At 41.6% G+C, this 25,392-nt stretch overlaps 1 protein-coding gene and 1 long non-coding RNA gene across 5 annotated transcripts in view; both read right to left on the bottom strand.

Moving 5' to 3' along the window:
• On the bottom strand, positions 5,901 to 19,298 carry CTCFL (CCCTC-binding factor like). 2 transcript variants are annotated; one of them, XM_021416920.1, is made up of 11 exons: positions 18,806 to 19,298; positions 17,900 to 18,373; positions 16,695 to 16,887; positions 15,050 to 15,220; positions 14,445 to 14,578; positions 13,574 to 13,694; positions 12,346 to 12,495; positions 11,586 to 11,746; positions 9,987 to 10,148; positions 9,084 to 9,174; positions 5,901 to 6,803 (listed from the first exon to the last, which is right to left on the bottom strand). In XM_021416920.1, the coding sequence occupies exons 2-11, from the start codon at positions 18,227 to 18,229 to the stop codon at positions 6,679 to 6,681; spliced, it is 1,638 nt and encodes a 545-aa protein (XP_021272595.1). In that variant the 5' UTR covers positions 18,230 to 18,373; positions 18,806 to 19,298; the 3' UTR covers positions 5,901 to 6,678. The 2 variants fall into 2 exon arrangements, with proteins under 2 accessions (XP_021272595.1, XP_021272593.1); XM_021416918.1 differs by lacking the exon at positions 18,806 to 19,298 and adding an exon at positions 18,606 to 18,797.
• The window catches only part of LOC110408322, a 28,723-nt gene continuing 23,224 nt past the window's right edge, over positions 19,894 to 25,392 (bottom strand). For 2 of the 3 annotated variants that reach the window (XR_002444288.1, XR_002444289.1), the window contains exons 2-3: positions 21,187 to 21,293; positions 19,894 to 21,105 (exon numbers count right to left, since the gene is read on the bottom strand). This is a non-coding gene — a long non-coding RNA (uncharacterized LOC110408322). Of the gene's footprint in view, positions 21,106 to 21,186; positions 21,294 to 23,837; positions 24,020 to 25,392 lie in introns of those variants that run through there. The other variant, XR_002444290.1, reaches the window with a different exon arrangement.

Raw genomic sequence — 25,392 nt, 5'->3', positions numbered from 1 at the left:
ATTGCATGCACCTGAGCTCCTCAGGGCTGGCCCTGCCTTCCCCCCAGGTGCTCAATCACTGCTTCAAGCCGTGACTCAGCATTTCCACTACCAACACAGGACACAGCTCTGAGAGCCACACAGGGCCCTCGTGGCAAACCCTCGGCCTGAGGTCCCCGTTCCCACTGTGTACCTGCACGCTTTCTGCCATGTGCAGCAGGAGCAGTGCAGCAGGCTGCTGGGCCGTGCAGGCACAGCGCAGAGAGAAGCAATGCTGAGGAGCTGCTCGCTGTCATTTCCTGCAATTAAAGACTATTTATTTTTAAAACTCGTGCTGCCAACCCCCCCATCTGACTGTCACACTTGCTGAATTTTTGTCTTCGCAAGGTTGTAATTTGTTAGAGATCACATCCAACTGGTTATTTGTCTGGGTTTAAATACCGCCTTTGTAGCTAATCCCAGGGCTCTCTATCACCAATGTTGCATTAGTGGAGGCGGAGAGGGGCTGCAGCACACACAGCCAGTGTTACCCCATGCTGTGACCTCTGCAGAAGCACAGTGAGGGCTGTGCTTGCAGCCAGCGCATCAAGAAGCAGCAAGTTCTCCCCATATAACAAAAATGAGGTTGCTGCTCTCCTCTAAGGACAAACTTGAACTTCCCCCATGACCAAGGCCTGGCATTGCAGCGGCCTCAGCCTGTGCTTGTTCTGCAGCCTGCCCGGCAGCCTCGCTCCTCCCTGTGAGGAGTAAATTTATGAGTATTTATGAGTAAAGGCTGAATTTTATTCTTACATCGGAAAACAATTTCCTGTGCTCTTTAAGTCAGTATGCCCTTAGCTCAGATGAGGTCAGATACCAGCAAAGAAGTAAAAACCTTCACACAGCAAAAGCCCAAAGGAGCGAATGCATCTTCCTGCACATTTTAGCACCTTATCATCCCCCTTCTCCAATTGGTGACATCAGTGGGAGTTGCACCAAGCAGCTCTGTCTGCCCCCAGCACCAATTGAGAGGCTGCTTTGTGCTAGATGGCGAGGAGCTCTCTGGACAAAGTCCAAACGAACCAATCCTTGTGAGAAGAACTCAGTTCCTCAAACTGTTCCGAGTGATGCGTATTCACTGAGCCTTGCTGCTTCACGCTATTGGTAACACCACTGCCTGCACAGCGGGGTTTGGCACGAAGGGGTGTTCTGCTTAAGGCACCACCACCTGCTGGTCTGAGAACGGGACAACCTCCTCGGCACCTCCGACAGAAGAAAATGTGACCGACCTCAGAAAATTCAAGAGAATTTTCTCCATTTGTATCTCACGAAGGAATCCTCTTGATGTAAGGCAAAGGATGGAGTTCTCGGCCAAGTATTTATATACAAATAGAACCACAGTCTCCCGCTTTGTGATGGGAGCTGCGTCCTCAGGGTACAATTACGGCAATTATCTGGATGGATCTTCTCATCAGTAACCTTTGACTCATCTCCTACGAACTGTCAGTCTTCATCATCAAATGGGGAAAGCAGTGTATTGTTTCTATTCAATCATCTGCTTCTGAGAAAGAGAAAACCCCACGATGAGGACAGCCTGCCTGCCCGTATCCGTGACCTCCTGCAGCTCGCCCGCATCTGCCAGGCGGGCAGCAAGGCCCAGAACCGGCAGCAGCTCGCTCCTGCGCTGTGCTGCTGTCATGACGAAAGCAGCAGGCGCCCTCTGAAACGTCTGCGTTTCTCGTAGGGATTTCAAGGCGAGCAGAAAAAATCTTTTTGCATGCAAAGTACAGATGCATCGCCCGATTCTAAAGGGTGCTGAATGCCTCAGTCCTCCGTGGGGTCTGTTGGCTGGTCACCCATTATCCCTGGAACGTGGCCCCAGTAGGAAGAGAGCACTGCCCCAACCCCCATCTAACTGTAATGAATTACACTGAGCTAAAAGGGTCTGCTACCGACTTGCACCTATGAAAAAAAGGAGCATAGTCTTACGTTAACACTACTATCGTGCTTACTGCCACACAGCCGGTACTGAAACACCAGCAGAAGTGTTGTTGGAGGGCATGGCCTGGGGGATACAGCCCATTTTAAATGGAGTAAGCTTAATTCGGAGACAGCACTGCAAAGCGATGTGGCATGAATGATGCAGTGCTGGGAGAACACTTAATTTAGGATGGTAAAGTAACTACTGTAAACATTTTTAGAGCTTTAATTATTGTGAATTATTATGGTGAAACTACAGATGAATTGCTATAATAAAACAACAGAGAATCACCCCTGCCCGCCCTAAAGAGGAGGTGGCTTAATTCTCTTAGCATACAGTTCTTCCAGAAAAAGAATAGCTGCTCCCAGGCTTAATTGCAATCACCTCTAGCTGCTACATACTCTTGCATAAGGTGGTAATAAAAGCAAACAGCAGTGTCCCTCCTTCGCATTCCTCCCATTAGCTGTGAGTGCTGCTATGTGAGCAGGACAGGGATACAACTAATAACAGACCAAAACTGGCAAAAAAAAAAAAAACAAAGCTAGAAATAAACTAAATCATTTATGGCAGTGAGCTACCACAGGAGTAAGAAGCTAAATTCTTCATCGCCAGGTGCCAGTTCAAAAGGAAAACAGACTGAGTGAAAACTCTAGGAAGATTCTTTACACGTTGGTAATGCTCACGCAGCCCAGTAACGCCAGGCAGAGCCCAACTGGTTTGGTGACTGACTTCAAACAATAGCTGGGCTGTCTGAAGCCCAACAACACCAGCGACATTTGCCTGAAGGCATGCTGTATTATTGTAAATCGCTTTCAAATGTACATTTGGCTTCTCAAACCAAACGAAAAATGGATATTACACTGTGCAAGTGGAAGTTACTGGAGGAGCACGCACCGTTCGGTCCCGCACGCCTCTGCCACCATCGGTCACACGGAGCAGCTCCCTTCACTGCGGAATGCAATGCTGCGTCTGTACCCGTGTCTAAGCAGAGTTCCTTGTTTCACCCTTCCTACTTTTGGAAGGTCTTCAGACTGTTGAGTCTGCAGCTCCTTTATGAACCTTTCTTGTTCCCACCAGCTGAAGCTCCCTCCATGTTTCCTCCCCACGAGACACCTTGCCACCAGCAGCCTCCATGGCCTTTAGTCGTGCTGCCATAGCGCTTTCACATCAGCCTAAGCGCTGACCTTTACGAAGTTATAAATGTTATTTCAATTTTAATGCTTGGAGTTTGATGTCTCTGGAAGTGATGAACTGCACCAGCTTAATGTCATTAGGTCCTTGCGCATTTGCCCACCACTTTCTAATGTAACTTAATCACTCCATGCTGCCACACGCCTGAGTTGCTCTTCCTAGTTCAGTGAGATTGTTTAAACAAGCAATAAGCAGCAGCGTACTGCATCATCCGTGGGTTTCATTGCTCCTAAAAGCAAAAGAACTACATCAGAGATTAATTTTCTTCTGTGTTTCGTCTTCCTCCTCCATACAATGGAGACAGCCATAGCCGCCGCAGCAGGGAGCTGCCAGGTCTTCACAGCAACGCCTCCAGTTCATTGAGCTGGGGGAGCAGGGAGGAAGAGGAGCTGTGCTTACAGCTGCGGGCAGGGAGCTCTTGCTGCAGCTGTAGTGGCACAGAGCCTTTGCTTCTGCCAGTACCAGGGCTGCCCAGTCAGGAAAAGGAACCGGGCAGCTCTGCCATGGGGTCATTTCAGGTTTGAGCTCCTAGGTCCCACAGCTGTCACTGGACTCTGTTTCTTTTACAGAACAAGACAACGTGCACAAGGAACGGGAGAGCAAGCAAATGGTATCAGAGAAATGGAGGCTGCGTGTGTTTTCTAATTGCGGTATAGTTGTGAGATTGTTAAATAACTGTAACAAATTAATTTTAACTAACAGAAAAAGTAGTTGCTGTGAAGATCTTCAGCAGGTGACAGTCAGCGTGTTTTGCTAATCCAGGGGCTCGGTACTCAGCGGGATCTAAAAGACACGAACAGGTTTATTTTGGATACGAAGGAGAGAATACCAGGAACTTCAGACAACAGTTAATTTCTTGGAACAGGAGACAATTCAGGAAGTGGAAACCAACTGGAAACTCACCGTTCTTTGCTCTTAGCAGAATACTGCCTAGACAACAAGACTGCGAGGTGAAATCTCGGCTCACAGCGTGCTGAGGTGCTCCCATCTGTACGGTGACACTGCACACATCCTACACCACGGTGTCAGAGCTCAACCCGAGGTACAGCAGAAGCAATGTGAAGGAGTGGAGCAGCTCACCCTGCTCTGAGGAGCCAACCCTCCCGCGGCCTGTGTGCACACCTCACCTCTCCTTAAAGGACTCGTGTTCGTCTATCCGTGTAACAAGCCCGTTTGTTGGCTTAAAGCCTCACCAATTCTCAAATTAAAGATCTCCTAGATAAACAGCTAACGTTATCGCTCAGCAATCATCTGACATCATGTGATTTATCAGCAGCAGAACACGCTCTGCCGCGCTCCCGGTGCACGCTCCTGCTGTCACCCCGGCGCTGCCGGCACCCCCCGACCTTGCAGGGAGCCGGCCCAGCCCACCCCGTCAGCAGGACACAGGCACAGGGCTGCAGGCTGGCACGGCCCCGCTGCCCGTGGAGGCGGAGGAGCCGCGCTGAGCACTCTGCCCTGGAGCACCAGGGCAGCCCCATCCCAGCAGCGTGCTGCAGTGGGAGCAAGGCAGATACACACCCCGTCCTCCTTCCTGGCAGCGCGGCTGCAGCTCGTAGCGACAACTAGAGCTTCATCTGCTAAGAAAAACAGCTAACAAGAACTCTTGGTTTAGCCTTGACCTGTGTAAGATGTTAAGCAAGACACCTGACTTCAAACTAAGGCAAAAAATAAAGACGTAAATACATAAAAACTAAAAAAAGAATCAGAGCATCTTTGTCATGCGTCTTCTGCTGGTCTGCTGCCCGAAGGGATGCGAAGCGGTGCTGCCATCTCCAGGAAGCGCCGCTGATCGCCTCCATCGCGCGGCGCTCACAGCACCGACCCATGGCAGCACAGCTCACAGCGCCAACCCACGGCAGCTCTGCTCATGGCATCTCTGCTCACAGCACCAACCCATGGCAGCTCTGCTCATGGCATCTCTGCTCACAGCACCAACCCATGGCAGCTCTGCTCACAGCACCAACCCATGGCTTGGCAGCACAGCTCCATTGCAGCCCTTCTCAGCGACAGCAGCTACCAAACCTCCTTGGCAGAGCCCAGGGTTGGTTTAGAGCCATTCTTCAAAGTTGCAGCAGACAGTTGGTTTGAGTGGATATACCTAAAAATGGATTTACTTTTGCAGAATTATGTACCACAAATCAGGTTTAAGTTACTGTGCTCCAAGGTCTCAGCTGTATTACGGAGCACAAGCAGTCCGAGTGCACCCCGAGTGGTGGTTTTACTCTCTCTGCTTTTATCCTCCAGGCACAACATGCCGTGCATGCCAGGCAGGAGCTGCTAACTGCTTACACAGCAGATGCTTGGTACGCGCAGGGCAGGCTCCGCGTACGCTTCCACTCATGCAGAAATCATCTTTTTCAACTAACTGAATTATCCGAGAGCACTGTTAGTGGCCACTGTTCTTTGCTACTGTTATTTCATGATATGAACCATTGCTGAGTGTTTAATGACTACAATTAGTAACCTGAAGTTTTTTAAAGTTGGCGTCTGTTCAGAATATGTACTGATTTAAAAGGTATTAATAAATGTGTACCGATCTTAAAGGTACAAATAACACCATTAAATTAACTCTGTAAACTAATCATCTGAAAGCCATGGCAATGCAAGTTCTTAATCACAAAGAGCAATCAGTGTTCCCAATTAAAAAGCACGAGTCCAGAAGGAATGACTCCTGAATAGGTCAAAACCATTCTTTCTTGATTTGAAAAAGGACACGTTCCGGCTTCTAATTATTCAAATAGTCACCTTTCAACTTCATTAAGGTCTTTTATTTTTTCATTTACATTCCACTTTGCGTAGTCTGATGCTCAGATACCAGCACAGGACAGAGTTCAGCCTGGTTATTAACAATACAAGCAAACAATATATTCATAACGTTGATCATTTAACTTAGACAAACTTCAAAGATGAATTTTAACAAAGAAATCTGTTCCTCGGAATTTATGACAATAATGAAAACCTTTATGAAAACAGACACAAAACAATAATTGTTAAACATTATTAAACGCTCAAATAACAACCACTATAATGGAAGGAGGACAAAGCTAATGAATAATTTTCACAAATGACACAAACTGCCTTCTAGTGATTGCCACAAACATCTGATATAAAGGGTTTGCTGAAAGGAGATTTAGCAAATGTTCTTTGCACTGAAATATCATTGCCTTTCATTTTCTCACCTCAGGAAAATACAGATAGACTGAAGTACCTACAGCTCTCAATTGTATAGAGTTACTAAAGAACAAATTTGTTTCAGGTCAGTAGGTAAATCTGGAATTCTGTATGTAAACCTGGAAGAAAAATGACATTCAAGTTGAAAGAAACCTATCTTTCATAACTTATTTCAAAATTAGCTCGTTTTCTTCATTCTGTTGTGTGAATGTAATAAAATAGGTGAAGCTGCCCTATAATTTTCAGACGTCTGCAATTTTATTTAGGTTCCGTAGTAGAAGCTGCAAAAAGAACAAAAACAAGAGCAGGAGTGCTCCTGCTGGTCAGCTACGACCCAGGCCAAGTCAGTGCACTGCCAGCCCATCACAGCCAGTTCACAAGGTGGGTCTGCCTTCTGCTTTCAAGGCTGTTGTGTCTATTCCAGCTAAACCAGGAACGATCTCACTGGAGCAATGTTCACTCTTTGCAGTAGAGACATCTGGGAACGATTCCAGGTCAACTTCGCAAAAAATGAAATATTGTGGTGAGTAACCAGAAAGGCAAGCAAATATTTCAATAGATTTCACAGTCAGGCAATTTAATGTAGTGGATAACATGCTTTCAATATATAACATCATATCTTAACTTTCAGTTTATTTAGAGAATGAAACTATTCTACATTGAATATTACATGATGAACCAGGTAAGTAAGTAGCACTCGTGGTATCTTTAGAGGAAAACAAAGCATTAAGAGGAAATTTAATTATCATATTATCAAACAATCAACAATTAAGAAAGAAAACGTGTGTGACAGCAAATCACTGATGGCACCAGCCACAAGTCATTTCTAACGAGGGCTCAGATCTTATGATAACAGCCATTAATAAACCCACATAGAGGACTCTACTCTATTGTGCAAGGAGTGAACAGCAATGTCTATTCCCAAATGTCAACTATTAAAAAAAAATCTGGAACTAGCAGAGAAATTCTCAAAGTTGTGCACGTCAAATAACAGACTGAATATCTGCATGAGCAATATCTAATGAGACATCATCTTAGCTGTAGAAATTGAAGCTTCCAGATGAAAGGATCTGAAAGATACCAAAACGGTATTGTTTGCATGTACCAAAACATTAATAAACAGCTAAATCTAATTATTGAAAAAGCATACCCACTGCAGCTGTAAACTTCTCTCTAACCATACCATTACAGCCTTACTAGTGAAAACAGAAATGTCAATGCTAATGTAAACTCAGCTGCTGATATATATTCATTAGATTCTGAAAGGCTTCAACATTTCTTATACTATTTCAAATTTTATCTCCGTGTCATTGGCCACAAACCACTGTAGGTATAACCTGCTATATCAAAATGCAATGTTTGAGGACACCTAGGCCTTAGATATATTTCCATAATTGCCTCTTCCTCCAAAAAAATCACATGGATAATCACAGCAAGAAAACTACTATGGCTTTCAAACAGCAACTAGTAACATAGAGGCAAAAAATAACAGGATGCTCTGATCAGGTAGAACTATTTTTCTTGGCCTTGAAAGAGACCTCAAAAACCTTTGACCAGCTCTCACCCTGTAACAGTGCAGAGATTCAGCATTACATCATGCACATGGGAAAGGCAGAATGCATGAGGATACCAGGATCCTGCCCATGGCCTTGCCTAACTGAATACTGTACATTGTGCTTTGCCTAACTCAACAGAAATGCACATAAATAAAATAAGGAAACATCTTTGGATCAAATTTAGACTGTAAGGTAGAACTGTTAGAATATTACCATATTGTGATGACACGCTAAGGTTTAAGGGTATTAAAGTTAACTGCATCTCTTTTAAGAGTTGCAGAGACATGATTGTGCCAGGAATATGCTAGCAGACAGAAAATGTGTTACTATTATTCCTATGGAGATCTCTGTGACTGAGCTCAAGCAATGAATTAGCCTACCATTCTGGTCTTCCCAGATCTGAATTTATTCACTTCCTAGGAGCCTTAACCTAATGAGAAAAGATGAGGAAGCAGAAGAAAGAGAAGGAGAGAGATTAACTACAGACCATCCTTTGTTTTATATCAAGGGAATAAACGCTCAGTGCTCAAGAGCTACCTACACTGAGCAGCACTAAGTAATTACAAGTGCCCTTCTGACTGCACAGATGTGCTGAGCCAAGAGCTCTGTAAATGGGCCTGGTCACCTCTGCAGCATGACAGAAGGATGACTCTAGCTATTTAAATCACTAGAGTTTTTACTATTGGATCATTATCTGATCCAAGTATGAGAGAAGAACAATTTCTTCATTAAGTTGTGTATTGAGATTAACGTGTAATTTGAGTTTTGAAACTGAAAATGTTTCAATCTGGTCTGTATTAAAGGAGTGTATTATCAAAAATGGGCTCGTAAGGAAACTCACTACGGCCCAACTCACTAATGATTGTTTCGTTCACCTTTACAAAGGCAAAGGGAATTTGTAATAAAAAAAGAAAAACGCATTTGTAAGCATTGCTGAGCTTGGAGTTTAGGAAGATATGTGCAGGAGCTGGGGAACAGCAGTCCCAGAACAAGGAACTGAGTGGTGACCCAGCTCTGAAGACTAGAACTTCTGCTCTGCAATTCAAGACTATTCTAAAGCATTCCTCCATTATCAGCACTTAAATTAGCTTCATTGTGAAACAGTAATTAAGCAGCAGGGAAGATTCACCGCCTTAGCCTTTTATTCTTGATTCTAATTTACATGATTAAATTCTAACTTATTCACTGATTACCTTCTTGCTTAGCATGCTTTAGATTCTCACCTTTTTTCCTTCTATCCTTGCTTCTTTTTCTGGGTGTAGCAGTTTTTGCCTTCACCAATCCATAGTTTTCAGGATGCTCGTGCACATCACCCTGTTAGCATAATGATGCATAAATATGTGAATCAAATATTAATGTATGTAAGCACTTTAACACAAAAAAAAACCCCAACAAATATTGTTTTGGCAGACAAATTTTGCACACTAAGTGAAGGGCTATCTTAGTTAATGACCTCCAAAGAACTCCTGAAGGTTTGTTCAGTATACATGCTAAAAATCTGTTTTAAAGGAACATTGTAAATTTGATTTTATATTCACTCTTTTTTTTTTTTTCTGATCCACAGATAAGCAATAAGATAAAATCCATGGGAAAAAAGGTTACATTTGCTTTAGAAATGTGCACAGTTAAGCCAAAAATGGAGATACATTCTCACAGCATAAGTTTTTGAAGAAGTGAATAATTTCATAATAATCTTGCTGAACTGGTCCTAGTACTCTTTCCCTTCAATTATCTATTCAAGTTCTTCAATTTGTATTAAAACTCATACCTCCATGCTGCTTCTTAATTTGAAAAGACTACTATCCTCAAAATTAATAACCTCCATACCGGATTGTACAAGCCAGTACCAGCCCTGAACATACAATGTGGCAGATATTTTCTGCCAAAAGGGGAATACTACAATGTGCTTTATTAATTGACCGATGTAAGGTTTGGGGGGAAAAAAAAACACAAAAAACCCACTAAAAATCAGGCTCTGCTGGTTTAGCATTAAGGAGTTAACATTCCACGCAGTAAATTGCTTTTTATTCTCTGTTCTTCCTAACAGTATAATACTGCATTCTTAAAGATAACTCCACGGAGATTCCTTAAAACAAAGTATCTTCCCCAGAGCGAGGAGCCCTTACCACACTGAGGCATTCATAAGCTGTAGGTTTAACAGTGGAATCACAGTGCTTCTTAGAGTGAATTCTGAAAAGCTGTTTCCGTTGAAAGGTTTTGCTGCAGCATGAGCAAGTGAAGGACTTCTCATCACTGTGAGTTCGTTTATGTACAATTAAGCGTTGTTCCTGAAACAAAGAAAATACTTGCAACATAATTATCCAGCTCTATAACACATTCAACAAATCCACACAGGCGCACAGAAGAGTACAAGAGTGTTACAGGCTCCTTCATTACCCTCCCCTGTAAGCAGATGCTGAGGAATACATGGAGTTACTGCCCAGTCCCTTGGAGAAGGTCAGAGCTTCTCCTCCCAGTGTCACTAAGGATTGCAGAGACAATGATCAGAACCAAGCGAAGCAGTGGAACATGTTCCCAGGGACGTTGTGGATGCCCCATTCCCAGGTGTGTTCGAGGCCATGCTGGATGGAGCTCTGAGCAGCTTGATGTGCTAGAAGGTCTGTATTCCTGGTGACCTTTAGGTTCCCTTCCAACCCACACCACTCTAGTATGTAAGAGCTTTTTTTATCACACTGTCTAGCACTCCTATGTCAATGTAGTGGTATTCAATTTCACAGTACAAACTCAGAACAAGAACAACTAAAAAATGATGTTCATGCTACAGGCCTTGTGAATGAGCAAAAGGATAGATTTTCCAGATGTCTGAGAAAGGAAGCAGTAGGAAAGCTTTGGAATGAGGGCAGAATGAAGATATTTTTACGTGAGAATTTGCTCTATCAAATAGTGCTATTGTGTTTTGTTTTTTTTTAATCTCTTGTAGTTTCCATAGAAATAAGTAGGAGGCATTACTTTCAGAGCGACCTACATATTTCTCCGTCCTATCAGCTCAGCAAGAGATATACAATCTACTTGATGCTTTCATTCTGCATTTTACAGATGTATAAAAATTATTTGACAGATAAATGCAGATCAGACAATCTGCAGAGCTTTTGTTTTAGCACACACACTAGCTGGAGCAGAGATCTTCCCTCCCCCCTTTTCTTTCTCCCCATAAGTTACAGAAAAGTATTTTTAAGTTTCTGAAGTGTTGACTGTGCTGCATCGTAAAGAAATACGCCGCATTTCTATGGTATGTGTGTGCTGTACACTTAGATGACAGCAAAGGTAAGCAATACAGCAACCAATTAAAAGTTGAATATACTGCCAAAATCCAGTCTTTCCTTAAGGCTGGAAAGCCATGTGATCCTGACTGTATTTGTGTGGTATGTTTACGTTTTTCAGACTGATTTTATCCAGTGACACCGCTGAAAAATCACACGGAGCACAAATATTTGATGTTGTTCTCATGTCACTGAAATGGATCGTTCTAACATTATATGTGTGAACAGCTCACATGCAAAAGGTGTAGCAAGACAGCCTCACTTCCCTGCATTCCTGTTTTATTGTTCAGTTAGGAACCATTTATCTTGCAAGTAAAACAAAACTGTATTAGTCAGATTGAAGCAACAAATCTTTATCTTACTCAAGTAAGTATATCCAAAGCGAACCCTGCCTTGCCAAGTTAGCCACTTTACATGCAACAGTTTGTCAGTGAATTTACTTACCTGCTTGCATGCATAGCTGCACTGATCACATTTGAATCTTTTTTCGTCTCTGTGAGTCTTCTTGTGCTGAGTAAGGGCATAACGGTTGTGAAAAGCAGCTTCACAGTGACTGCACGGAATGGCCACTGCCACGTGCGAATGCAGATTTTGCAAGTGGACAGCTGAAGAGTTGTTAAAATAATTATTTTAATGGTAAATTTTGGATCTCCACAAGTTTGAACAAGAGTTGGGTTGTGCATAGCCCCGAGTAATGCATTTGTTGTAGAAGAAAATGAAAAAAAAAAAAAAGAACTTTCTGTACTCTCAGCAACAGTTGCAGAGGAATTAAGCATTTATAAGCTGAAATATCACTGATTTTAATGAAGATTGTTTAACAAATCAAATCCCTTTGAAAATTCCAGTAACTGTCTGCTTTCACTTATACAAGATTAATTTCAAAATGCTACCCAAAGTAGTCTCTATATATGAAGGAATTGTAGATGATAATTCCGTTTCAACCTTGAAATACTTAATAGATGGAAGTGGGACTTTTCTGAAAATAGTTTGTATTTTAAACGATTTAAAGCATCAACCACAAGATGTCGCCCCATCTCCTTGCAGGAACTTCCCTGTAAATCAGCATTGAACACATTTTCCGTAGAATATTCTGTAATGACGAAAAGTCACATAAGGTATTGGGTATCATTAGAAGCAGTAATAATTAGAAACATTTCGGCCCCAATTATCTCTACATTCCTTTGCCCCCCCGCTTTAAACTCACTCAAATCTCTTTTCCGTGCAATGTAGGCACTACAGTGTGGACACTGGTATTTTGGCACATTTTCTCCATGCTTCCGTAGCATATGTGCTTTCATGTTACCACTCTGAGCAAATTTGGTGTGGCAAATGTAACATTCATGTGGTTTTTCACCTATAAAAATAGGAATATATGCTTAGGAATTCTGCTTATTTGATTCAAATGCTAAATTCACACGGATCTGAACATCTATTTTTTAACAGCAACAGCCTGACCAACCAAAACTCAACATTACCTGATAATGCACAAAAGGCCAGCAAGTTTACAGAGCCGATTACTACGCAAACTCTTTGTTTCCTGAATCTGCAAGTCAAACTGATGAAGCATAAAACCATTAATTCTAAATTATTAATCAGGAATTATCTTCATTATCTGTTATTCCATCTTGCAGATGGGTGTTCCATTTCGTGTACAAAAATGCAGGACTACGATCGAGCGCACAAGGAGAGGAAGTGAATGGCTGTGACATCACAGTAAAATTGATTCGACACCAGCCATCAATAATGGGGAAATATTTCTTTTTCCTTGACTTTCTTTCCCAGAAAGCCACATCAGCTCTGAATATCATCAAAAATTACATCAGCACTGGCAATAAGCACAGTCTAAGAGCAGAGAGAAACATCTAGTGTTGAGGTTTTGAGCCAACTCCAGCCTGGTCCTAAGGACTGAGCCCCCACCATTACTGGATAACACTAGGCCCGCTTCTAGACATTTCTGGTCAATTCCTTAAAAAAGAAGCCAGGCTGTTTGCATCAGACTACTCTGAAATGTAAACCAAAGCACAAGTGGGCATGTTTAGGAGATGTGAAACACACTCCCATGCGAACTAAAATGTTAATGAGGCATACATCGCATTCTGATTGAACTAAGTCGAAACCTGAATTATGAGATAGATACTAACTACATTCTCAGACAGCACGCACATTACAAAGTCATGATTCGTGTGCATCGCAGTCAGTGTTAAAACAATTTTATTATTTACTGGTCAAATTGGGCATGATCAATCTGAGGCCACAACAATGTGGAATAAGCAAAATGTACAAAGAACGTGCTTTTTAGGCATGTTTTTACTCAAATTAACAAATGAAAAACTGTTGTGATTTACAGTCTGAAATTAGGTCACAAGGAAACCCATGAATTTTGAAGACCTATAGGAGACACAGGCATAGATCATTCCATTGGGGAATCCTACCTGAATGAGTTGTCATGTGTCTTTTCAGTTTATACGCATCTTTGCCAGCATAACTGCAAAGGTAACAGGCATAAGGACGCTCTCCTGTATGTGAGCGAATGTGTCGCTTCAGTTTACTTGCCTAGCATAAAAATAAGAACATTTCTGCAGTAACATTTACATTTATGGAAGCATAAACAGTTAAAATATGAGCAAATTTACAAAATACATCTACTGCAATTTTAAATATTGCATCAGTCACAGACTTAGTGCTGCCTGTTCTGGTTTTAGGTGATATTCTGTACTCTTCCCCCAGATGATCTTGCTTCCATGTTTAGTACCAACATAAAAGGAGAAACCTTAAAATAAGAATATAAAAAGGAGAAATTTAAAATTGGCTGAAAAGAACACCAATTACCTTCATGCTACTCAGTATACCAAATTTTAAATGCCCAAACTCATTAGCCAAAGCCTTTATTCATCTTCAAGTTCATATAAAGAACATTCGTTGCAGAAGTCTAATTCATTCTATTTTTTAATACTGTTCTTGTGATCTGTTCTACATAAATAACAGGTATGCAAGTTAAAATTAGGACTTACCTTCTGTTTAATTCCTCCATACTTAATGAGTTCACTTCTAGAGCCACTCAAATCAACAATACTATTGACTTAAATAGAATTAAGCATGATTGTTTCCCCACTTTCATAGTCCTTATGGTCCTTTCACAAGTCAAAGTATTACACAACATCAATTTTGGCCATTTGGCCAGTGCAGAGTATATACATACGTTTGCATTGCAAGCCAAACATTAGTACTGTAGCTTGACATCTGCAACTTAGCATCTGAAAGCCTACCAACCCTCCCCAGAGGATTCTGCAATGCTGTACTTACTTCTACACTAGAATATTTACACATTGAGCACTTGAAAGGTTTTTCAAAAGTATGCTTGTAACGCCTGTGCCTTGCAAGCTCACCATTGGTCACGAATGCCATATCACAGTCACTGCATTTATAGGGTCTGGTCCCTGTAAGAATATATCGTTTCTTAGAACCTTATTTGACAGGCATATGATTTGTCTGCATTAAATCAACATGCACAATTTTTATCAGAACTTTTTGTGATTCTAAATTTTTTTAAACAGACAATTAACATCCCCCATATATTGATTATAAACGCCTGGTTTATCAATTTGCTTCCTATTGTTAAATAGTCACGAAGAAAATATCAGAGAAGTTTCTATCGCGCACACAAAAATCTGACAAAACCGAAGCAAATTTTCAGCTGATAAAAATTTTTAGAATGGTAAAAGGTAACTGAGTACATTCACAGAATTACAAACAACAGACCACGTCCTTTCAGTGTGGAACTCGAAACAAAACTGGTGAAACTTCTGAGGACAGAATGATCACAGAGTACACCTCTAAGTCTGTCACTTGCCTGTTGACTAAATACTGCAGACAACGTGTACCATGGAATATTTGCACACGTTAGATACCTGTATGCACATTCACGTGGTTATGCAGGAGAGTAGCTGTTCGAAAAGCCTTGAGGCAGATGTGACACACATGACGTTTTTCTTCAGAATGGATTTTCCTGTGATGGTTCAGACTTGATATCTTGAGTGAGGTGTACGCGCACAAATCACAGCTGAAGACTGCTTTTTCTCCTGCGAGAACAAAGATGGATTTAGATCATGAGATACAAAAGAATGACTTCACTCTTCAAAAATAGTGCTGAATTCGATATAGTGCCTCTAGTTTAGGGAAAACTACTTCACATTTATATATAAAAGTGCTTCAAAATACAGTAATTTCTGCCTGACGCCTTGCCTTTCTGTAATGTAGCTATTTAAGACTTATGCAATTCACCCCAAAATAGTGCCATGTATTAGTGATATAGTTCAGAACCTAATTCTGGGAATCCTACCTCCTAGTCTAACTCCCACCTCCAAGGCAGGATGAAAGTTCCACATTCTTTAGGGAAAGAAAGATCATCTCCTTGAAGAAGACAAAATAAAGTTATGCTTTCTGGATTATATGTCATTTCCAAGTTCTTATCACAGCAGTAACAAATTTCTTTGAGAGTAAGAAGTTAAGAGGAAACATGCTGCACTTTCAGTTTTGAAAAAGATTCAAAACTGCAAAATGGCAAATAGATCATATGAGAAGAGCCTTTCCAGAACAGTTGTCTCAGCTCCCAAGTGCACTCTAATGTTTTTCATGCTGAGACTAAAATGTATTTTATGCAGTGCTTCATACCACACAGAATGTGCAGCTAACACTTCAGTAACAGCAAACAAAACTGCTTTATTGCTGTTTATTCATCATGGGTTCATCCCACAGAACAGAACTTCCTTTGTGTTGTTAAACCTGCTCAAGTGTGCTTCCTTTAAACACAGTAACTAAACCAAGGGATATTACTGATTGGTAAAGCATCCATACTTCAAACAAGCCCCAGCAGTATACCTTAATATCCAGATACTGTGAGGGACACATTCACAGATTCTTCAGCTCCACTGATGTCATCCAACTTTGAGAGTATACATATGCAGATTCTAGGGAAAGAGTCACTTTCCATGCCCTTTAAGCCAGTCCTTAACCTCTGAAGTACACTTCTACATTGCTAAAATATTAAGGCAGCTATGTTCCATTCCTTTTATTTAGGTTCTGGGAGATAATATTGCTGACAGGCACTGGTATTTGCCTACCACTTTCAACCAGCAAGTTGGAATGATTCTAAGCTCATCCATAAACCCCTGAATATGTGCATCTTGAAGCTAAATGGACTAAGAAAGATTAAATAAATTATTAGGCTTATTGAAAGGCATTTATACCCAATCTTAACTGACACTTCCCTGGAGGTTTCAAAAACCACATCATGTTCAAAAGACCATTAATTTCTAAATGCCATGCAGAATGGATCTCCTGAACACAATACATACGACACCAACTCATATTTCATTGCTTAAGGCAAAAGAGTATTCTCCCTTCTTTCAATTTTCCACAGAAAATTAGCTTTAACTTAACCTAGACAATTAACAGCATGAACATTTCATACAAACTTTCCGTCTTGCTTCTAAATCTAACTTAAAATATGTTATCTAAAAATGAACTACAAATATTATACAGTCAACTCTTTACCTTTTTTCTGATGTGAAGCACTCATTTGAGATATTAGATACTTGGGATTTCTTATAACTGCTTGTACTGATGGAGATGCACATTCGTGCTCTTTATCTTCATCACGTGAGTCTGACAAATCATCACTAGCTTTACAGCTCAGACCCTCTGCTTCCTTTCCTCCTTCCTCTTCAGATGGGGCCAATTGCTGGACCTTATTTTCAAATTCAGTGACATCATTATCTCTGTTAACCTACTTAAATAAGAAGTTTTTAAACTGCCTAAATCAAAAGTAGCTGCTAATGGCAAAACAACTAAACTATCAACAAGAATCAATCCACTAATGCATTTTCATCCTAAATATTAGAGGCAAAGTCACAATGAAATTTCACATTTAACTTCCAGCAACCTAACTGGGATCTGAAGTGCTACTAAAATTGAGTCCTAGCTCTTCAAATTTTTACTTGAAGTTCCAGAGCATCTTTTTGAGACTGCAGCAAGGAGAACATAGAAAGTTATACCCTCAACATGTAAAGAAAAGATATTTTAAAATTAATTTTGGTACTTTTCCCTTGTAAACAAGGAAAAGATATGTTCTCAACTTTTTTTTAATTTAAATGGAAGTAATATAGGACTTGTGATGTTTATATATTGTCCTTTGTGATGTGGCATGATGCGTCATAAGGTCAGGACAGTTTTTTTTTTTTTTTAATTAGTAATCTTAAATATGATCACATCTCAGAGATTTTCTAGGATGGCAAGGAATCTTTAAAGCAAATATATACATATATTATTGTAAACCAGTAGTTAGCATAGATTTAATACCAATGTTTCATGTTCTTTCAGTACAGCACATTTCATATGAAACCGTACCACACATCCAAAAACCACTGTTGCATTGTACTCATATAGGAGAAGAAAAAATTTCTAACACTATTTAACAGACCTAGATTATGAAACAACAAAAGCAGCATGGTGCTTTTGATGAATTAAAAATTTGTCTGAGCTGTAGCAGCTTAGAGCTAGCAATCCAGAAAGGCTACATTTTTTGTTTGCTTTTTTCAATACAGCACGAAATTACAGAGAGCTGTACAAAGGTTTAGCTATTTCAGTCCAGCAAATCTCAACACTTAGGAAAAATGATACTAAAGTCAGAACAGCGTAAGTGCGATAGTACAAGCTAACAACTATCATATTGGCATCTTCACCGCATCCAGAATTTGTACCTCGATCAGCAGCATGTCATGTGGTTCCTCCATTGACTTGTTCTCTGAACTCTCTGCCTTCCCTTCTTGCAGCATGTCAATTTGCACCAAGCCCAAGTCATACAGATCACAGATGGCCTCATGCCCGCTCACTGTCACACCCTGCCCGCACTGCACCACCACAGCCGGCACTGCCAGCGTCACCTCCTCCTGTAGGTGGGCAGTTATGTGACAGATGCCCTCAATGTCATATTCCTCAGCCCTTAAACACACTGTCTGTAGCGTCAGCAAGTGTTTTTCACCCTCTTCAGGAGACAGGGACCACTCCGTGGGGTCACTTGTCCCCATCATTGCGTCACTGACACCACTCTTCTCCTTCTCTGGGATTATCCTGTCCTCGTCACCCTCTTCTGTTCTATCCCAGTGACTTTCTCCACCCTTGATTTTGGTGAAAGGCTCCAGCAGACCTAAGGCCACATCCACCAGTGAACGAGCCTGATTAGAAAGAAGAGTTAAAAACAAGGGCAAGCCATGGTCTCTCTAGCCAAGCTCCCCGGCCTTGATCCTCAGCCCTGAGCCCTCCATGAGCACTGTCACACCCCTGTGTCCACTCCCGCCATCCCCTCATGACCCCGACTCCCCAGACCTCCCTGCAGTCCCTCAGACCCTGACCACAGTCTTCCACGTGCCCTCTCCTTCCCCTCGCGCTCTTCAGCCAGGCCCCCACCTGAGCTGCCTCACCGCGGGAAGCAACCCCCCAGGCAGCCAGCCTCCCCAGCCTGCATGCTTCCCTCAGGGCAGGCGCAGCCCTGGGGCTGTGGGACCGGGCCAGGCTGGGTGGCACTCAGATACACACTGCCCACAGAGCCAGGCCCGTCTCTGAGGGAAGGGCACACCCACGCCTGGGCTGAGGGCCCATGGCAGCACCTCAGCATGGTGACACCCTCTGCGAAATCTGCCATGTGTTCTCTAGGAGGAGGCACGGGGCTGCCGTGGTGGAGCACAAGCTACCTCTGCAAGCCTCCTCCTGTGGTGGGCTCCCTGCACAGGGCCCGTGCCAGGGTTGGCAGAAAGCGCGGCTCCTCGTGCAGTGCAGTGGCAGCAGGTCCGTGTGCTGGGCTGCAGCCCTGCGTCCTTTCACACCGAGTCCTGCGTGAAGATCTCAGTCTTAACTTTAGGCCCTTAACCTTCTGCACCTGCTCAGCTGGAGACCACACTGCGTAGCTCAATTGGTTTCCCCACTTTCAATGTATTTGAAGTGATTCCCATGTTTCCCATCCGGAAGCACTCAGCCTGGTGCCACCTCTCCAAGTGCTGCTGAAGAGCTGGCTGATGGCAGCACTGCAGCATCTCTTACCTTCAGAGCTTAAGCATTTTGCAAAATTGACTGAAGTACATTCACAGAGGCAGTAGAGTGGTACATAAACATCATTATATTATACTTTAGGCCACTGCTGGTTATTCAAGGAGAACAAGTTCAGATTAAGTGTTCTCCAAAGGTATTGTAAAAATGTTTTTCAGGTAAACTTGCGAGATTTGAGAGACTAACATTTAATCTTGTGTACCCTTCCAGGCTAGCAATTTCCAACACTCAAACATCTCACAAGGCCCACTTATCATTCATACTCTCTTAGAATCCAGTGCAAAGGAAGGATGTGGAGCCTTCCCTCTAAACAGCAGGTATGGCATAGAACAGCACACTGCAGAGCCACTATAGCCCAGCATGAGCCAGATCCCACTGAACACTTTACTGAACTTAAAAAATCCCTCACCAATTTATCGTTCTCCTCACCTGTTTAAGTGACCCCTTGAAAGTGACATTTGTGAAATATTCTTAGTTCAAAGTAGCAGCAATGCTGGTGGTTTCTTTAGCTGCACAGTTCCATTAGACAAGGTGGTATTTTGCCCAACACCAATATTACGCCATGTTCTTCTGAATACAGTGAGCACTGCTGGGTGTCCAGGAGCCACATGAGCCCTTTTCCAAAGAATTTGGCAGGGAGTTTTTTGTGTTTTGAGCACCTAAGATAGCACATGTTATGCAGCTCTGGATTCCTGCAAAAGGTGCAGCCATGAAAAGTACTTCAGTGGTAAGGCTGTAACAGCAGTAATAGGTTGTAAGGATGGATGGCAAATTAAAATCTTCCTGATAAATGAATATAATGATGAGCCTGATATTAATTAGGTCATTGACTTTATTGGACCTTATCCTCAGAGGCAGCAGATTCCTATAATTCCCATAACTGTCCTTGACACAACTACTCTTATCCACAAATCATACATGCAAGAGCAATATAATTTTTTTATACTTAGCAACTGCAAATTAGTCATAACTATTATGATACAATAATTCAAAACAAATCCAAAGCAATCATTCAAGGAAGAGTATGTATTCCATCAATTTAGGGCTAATATTTCAGATACCACATTATTCATAATCTACAGAATCTGTATGTATGCAGCTGACATTATAAAAGCTTCATTATGATGCAACATAAAACATACGTACTTCAAAGTCTTCAGCTTCATTCTCTTCCCATGTTTTAGAAAATCACTTCAGATAGATTTAGAGGCCGTGTAACCAACCTTTCTTGTGTATATTTTGCACCTCCTTCTTCCTATCATAGGTCCTAAACTATAACCCTGATACCAGCAGAAGGACTGCCATAAATTTAAATGCATTTGGAATTAGGCCCAGAACAGATAACTACTCAAGCAATAGTGGTATTTACACATTTCTGACCTGTCCACAAAACTCAGGACTGATATGATACACTGGAAAGAAAAAAAAACAGACCAAAGCAAAAAAGCCTTACAGATAAGCCCCAGTTTAACCTTACATGTTCATAATCATTCAGTTTTATGATGTTTCTTCTTGTAGTTAAAAACTCAATTTCTCCTCTGGAACATGACTCCTGCTACCCTACTAGGAAACTCAGTCTTTGTTGTGACTTATTTTGACAGTTTTAATATCATTTTCCACCTGGCATCCAAAAAGTTTTCCATTTTCACTTCCCTCCAATGTCTCACTTTTGTTTCCAAGTGTATGTTGTATTCACACTGCACCTGTCACAGTGGTATCTATGTCCCTTAACATTGGTCTACAAACATATACGCCTTTACTTTTGCTCTTACACCAGGGACAACTGCTACCTTCATCGCCTGTTTTGCAGTGTGATCCTGCTCCTCTGAATGATGATAGCAGGAAATAACTCTCACACCATCACCTGTTTGAGAGAAAGGCGTTATAAGTTCTCCTAATTCACGTGACTCTTCTAAATGTTGGTCTGTTATCAGGTTGTACTCACTAAATGGTGACATATTTTCATTTTATTTTCTGGTGCTGTTGTCAATTTGTTCTTTTAGTGTTCCACTTTCACACTGATGAAGGACTGCTGCAGGGACTGCCAAAAACCTGAATTAAAAAAAAAAAAAAGAAAGTCACGTCAGCTAATGAGTGAGATAGATTAAAAAAATACATTATATACATTTTTGGATGCTGTTCCAAGCAACTGAAAGTAGCAGATTCAGAATAAACTTAGTGCTTCAGTGCTGGCCTACAAGATTCTCAGGACAAATCATACATTCTGAATTTCAGAAAAGATACTGATCACGTGGAAAGAAGATTATTATTAAAACATTTTAGCTTTCTCTTTTTTTTCAGACATCTGGCTCTGAGATGGAAGTTGCAGTTGTTTCCAGCAGGCATTTTTTAGCATTCAGATCTGATTTCTTGTCAAACAGCACAGGACTACTGTCCCCATTTCTGTGGCCATTTAAAAGCTGGTCAGACCTCTGGCCCAGAGACTTACGTACAGGCCTACTTGTATATACAGTTCTACTTGTTACTATACTTATTCACCGAAGCAAAAGAAAAATGGGAGCACAGCAAAGCAAAGACAAAGAGAAGTCATTCTGGGGTGTATTGGTTGATTAGTGTCTGGCGAGGTATAAGTTACCACTTCTCTTTCTCAGTGCAACAAGGAGGGTGAGAAGAGATACATGGCTCTCTTAGAGGCACAGTGATGCTTGGACTGTGCCATTCATGCACAAGGCACTTGATATGCACTGTGCCTAAGGCACAGTGAAAGTCTTGTGTCACTCTCTCTCCAGGGCTCCTCTTGGCTTTGAGAAGACAAATACGCTCTTTAAATATGAGTGGTTCTAATAGAAGAATCAAAACAACTACTATTAAGTTAAAGATCTTAGTACTTTTATGTCTTGCCTCTGCTTTTCAAATCCTGCTCCATACAGTTAATGATTATAATTATATAGCATGACAAAAAAGCAGGGCATAATAGCATACAGATGTGGGATACATGAAAGGGGAAGCATTTAGCATAAGCTTGTTGGAGCTGAAAGTACCAGGGGTGATTGCTCAGGCACAAGTCACTGGAGTGGTCTAAAAATATTAACCATAATTGCAATTTATGTATTAACTGTTTGGTCTAGCATTGTTATATATTTAGAAACAGTTTTACCATCCAGTAATGCATGGCTCGCTGCTTCTGGCAGACAGCAGATCTACGTGCCTGGGTCTGTTTGGAAGAAGTGTGTTTACTTCAGGAGCTTTTTCTTCCATTTCAAAAGACATGAACGTAGTTACAGTTAACTACACCTCAGTGACTCCCGGTGTTTTTACAGAATACTCTTTAATCGAAGAGATAGCAAAGAAAGTTTTAAAGACAACTCCCCTCAGTTAGTTAGTAAAGCTTTTTGCTGCTGTTTGTGCAAAGGTCGAAGAAGTTAAGTTTAGAAGGCAGAAAGTTTTCCTCTTGTTTTGACTAAACTGGAGGAAACGTGCTAGAGCTGTGCAGAATTTGATTGCCAAACACAAAGTGAAGACACACAGTGAGAAAAGGTAGTAAAGGTTTAACCCAACTGATGTAAGAAACAAAATTCAAGGATGCCCATGTTTCCTTGCCTTTATCACACTGTTAATCTTTAATCAGGAAAACAGTTCTGAGAACAGCACTTTGTGGACAAATAAACAGGCATCAACGCTTGGAAGTTAACAGGATCACCAGAGAACAAGACTATTAAATCACTGTACTAATAAATCAATAAGAGAGATGTACAACCCAAAGGAGTTCAAATTCTGCTTCCACGTGGATATGCACCAAGTGTACGTTAAACCTTGCAAAATCAGCAGAAAGGAGATGGTCCGTGGGTTCAGAAGAGCAGTGGCTTCCTGTGCAAGTTTTTTCCAGCTCAGATCACAAATCTGTGCAGGTACTAAAATTTCTGAGGATCCTGAATTGAGCTCCTCAATTTAAGAATCCAAAGAAATTTAGGATGGGCTGCAGAATTTAAGGACAAAATAAGGAATTACTGCCTTAGTGCTATTCCAATGCAAATTCCTGAACTATACAAGGTTAACCTGTGGATTGCATGTTTTTACTTCACTTGCAGAATGCATGTTGGTTGCTGGTCATTTGCACATATTAAAGCTCCTGTATAAGTGGTTCTTCTTTAAAGTAGAGTATTCATGTGCTAACGAACCATCCCCAATCAGTAACCTTGGAGACAGGTACAGATGGTCAGTAAACAGAATTATGTACAGCAGTTAGAATGCTGTATTCCCAGAAGGACTAGAAAAAAGTGTGATCTCCAGTGCTCTGTTGCATCCTTGACCTCTTTACTCGCTTATAGCAGTAGTCATGCCCATGGCTCATGTCTGGTAGGAACCATTTACACTGGCAAACTAGAACGTTTTTACACCAAAAAATCCTGTTGTGGTCTACCCAAGTTGCCCTCTTCCTGTTAGAAATAAGCTAGGCATATGTGTACAGTATGTAGGGTTTCACCTGACCTATTAACACTTACATCAGGGTTTACCAGTCAGCACAGGATCTATTACACAGGTAATTGTTTTCTGTAATGTTGATTTTCCTGCAGCAGTCAGGTTCAAGAACCCAAAGGTATGTAGTGCTTGACATAGGCACATTTGCCTTCTGACCTTTAGTTGTAGCCTGGCTTTTATTTCTGCACAATCAGCTTCTCTCTCTTGTTGTCACTTCCAGAGTTACAAAGTGCTTGAAATATTCATCAAAGCCATTTTCCTGAGAAAAATATAGAACAAATCTTACTTGAAACAGAAGTTTAGCCCAAGTTACTGCTTTTGTGCTATCAAAGCAGAAAACAGGTTATAGTAATGTTTTTCATTTCAAAAAAGGACATACTATTTGCATTATAATAATCTAAAGAGTAGCCAGCAGGGACTATCTGTGGCACAGAAAATAAATATGATAAAAGATAATGATCTTGTCTTATTTAGGTTTTAAACTCCTCAGACCAGGAACTATCAACCGAACACGGAAGAACGCACAAGAAGAGAGAAGCTGGCATTATCAACTCCCAGCCCCTTCCCATGGAGAAGATAAAGGCTTGGAGATGTAAAGTTAAACATCCAAAGCCAAACAGGAAATTCGTAGCAGGGGAAGAAACAGAACCTAAACTTGTGAATCTGCACCCACTCTCACTGTTGGGAGCCATCCTTCTTGAAAGGAAACTGGTTTATGAATGACATATAGATCTGTGCCCGGTAGGTCGGATTGCATGTAGCAAGGAATAAAAATGACAAACGAGACAAAAGGTAAATGAGAATCTTTCAATAAGGGAGAAAAAGCTTGTTGCCAGTCAAATAAACAGACCAGTGTAATGCTGAAACAACAACTGACAATGCAGTGCTGCTAGCAAGCAAAGGAACGTGGAGAGGTACTGAGCAGCATGCAAAAGGAAGGAGCACCAGGAACCAGGATTAGCTCATCCTAGAAAAAATAAACCAGCTTACATTTTAAAACATGCTGCCGTTTCATTCCATAGGTGAAGTCTGTCTTAAAGGGCACAGTCAGTAGCACCCCCGTAATCAGCAGGAAGCCAGAAAACTGTTCTTGAACAAGAGGTTGAAATATTACCTGCTGCTTTGAGTCTGTGGGTTTGGTACAAAGGTTTGTCATTTACCCTTCCACAGGTAGGAAGCAGGGAGTCCTTGACAGCTGCAAACACACAGCACTGTGGTAAACAGCCTTCGCTCCAGCAAGGGTTACCATTTTTATTTGCAAAGCTAAATATCAGTGCCATCTGGGCTTTGTATGACTGAGCGGAGCAGATGCTGCATAGGTGAAGGGAAACACACAACCTTATGCTGACTGTTTTCCACTCTGTTTAGTACAGTTTGTCCCCATCTCTCCTGGCTGTAGTCCTGCTGTGCATCCAGCCAAAAAATGCATTAACCATGCAAAAAATCAGGCACGTTCTTATCAGCCTTCTGCTGGCTAAGGTAAATTCAGTCAGTCTTGGTGGGTCCGAACACTCCATATGCCTATTAGATCTTCTACAGAGCGCTCACTCTTGTGCCATACCTGGCTACTGGGCAGATACCAGAGGACAGAGCTATGCATAGCGTGGTTAAGACTACATGGCTCAATGCCATCTCCAAAACTAATGGGAAGATGAGAGAGAAGGATAAACAATGGATAGCATGCTGCTCAGAACCAGCAAGTGAGGAAACA

Source organism: Numida meleagris, chromosome 19, assembly GCF_002078875.1.
Source record: "Numida meleagris isolate 19003 breed g44 Domestic line chromosome 19, NumMel1.0, whole genome shotgun sequence".
NCBI classification, from domain to species: domain Eukaryota; kingdom Metazoa; phylum Chordata; class Aves; order Galliformes; family Numididae; genus Numida; species Numida meleagris.
Note: the sequence above shows the minus strand (reverse complement) of the source record. Positions and strands in the feature narration are given on the sequence as shown.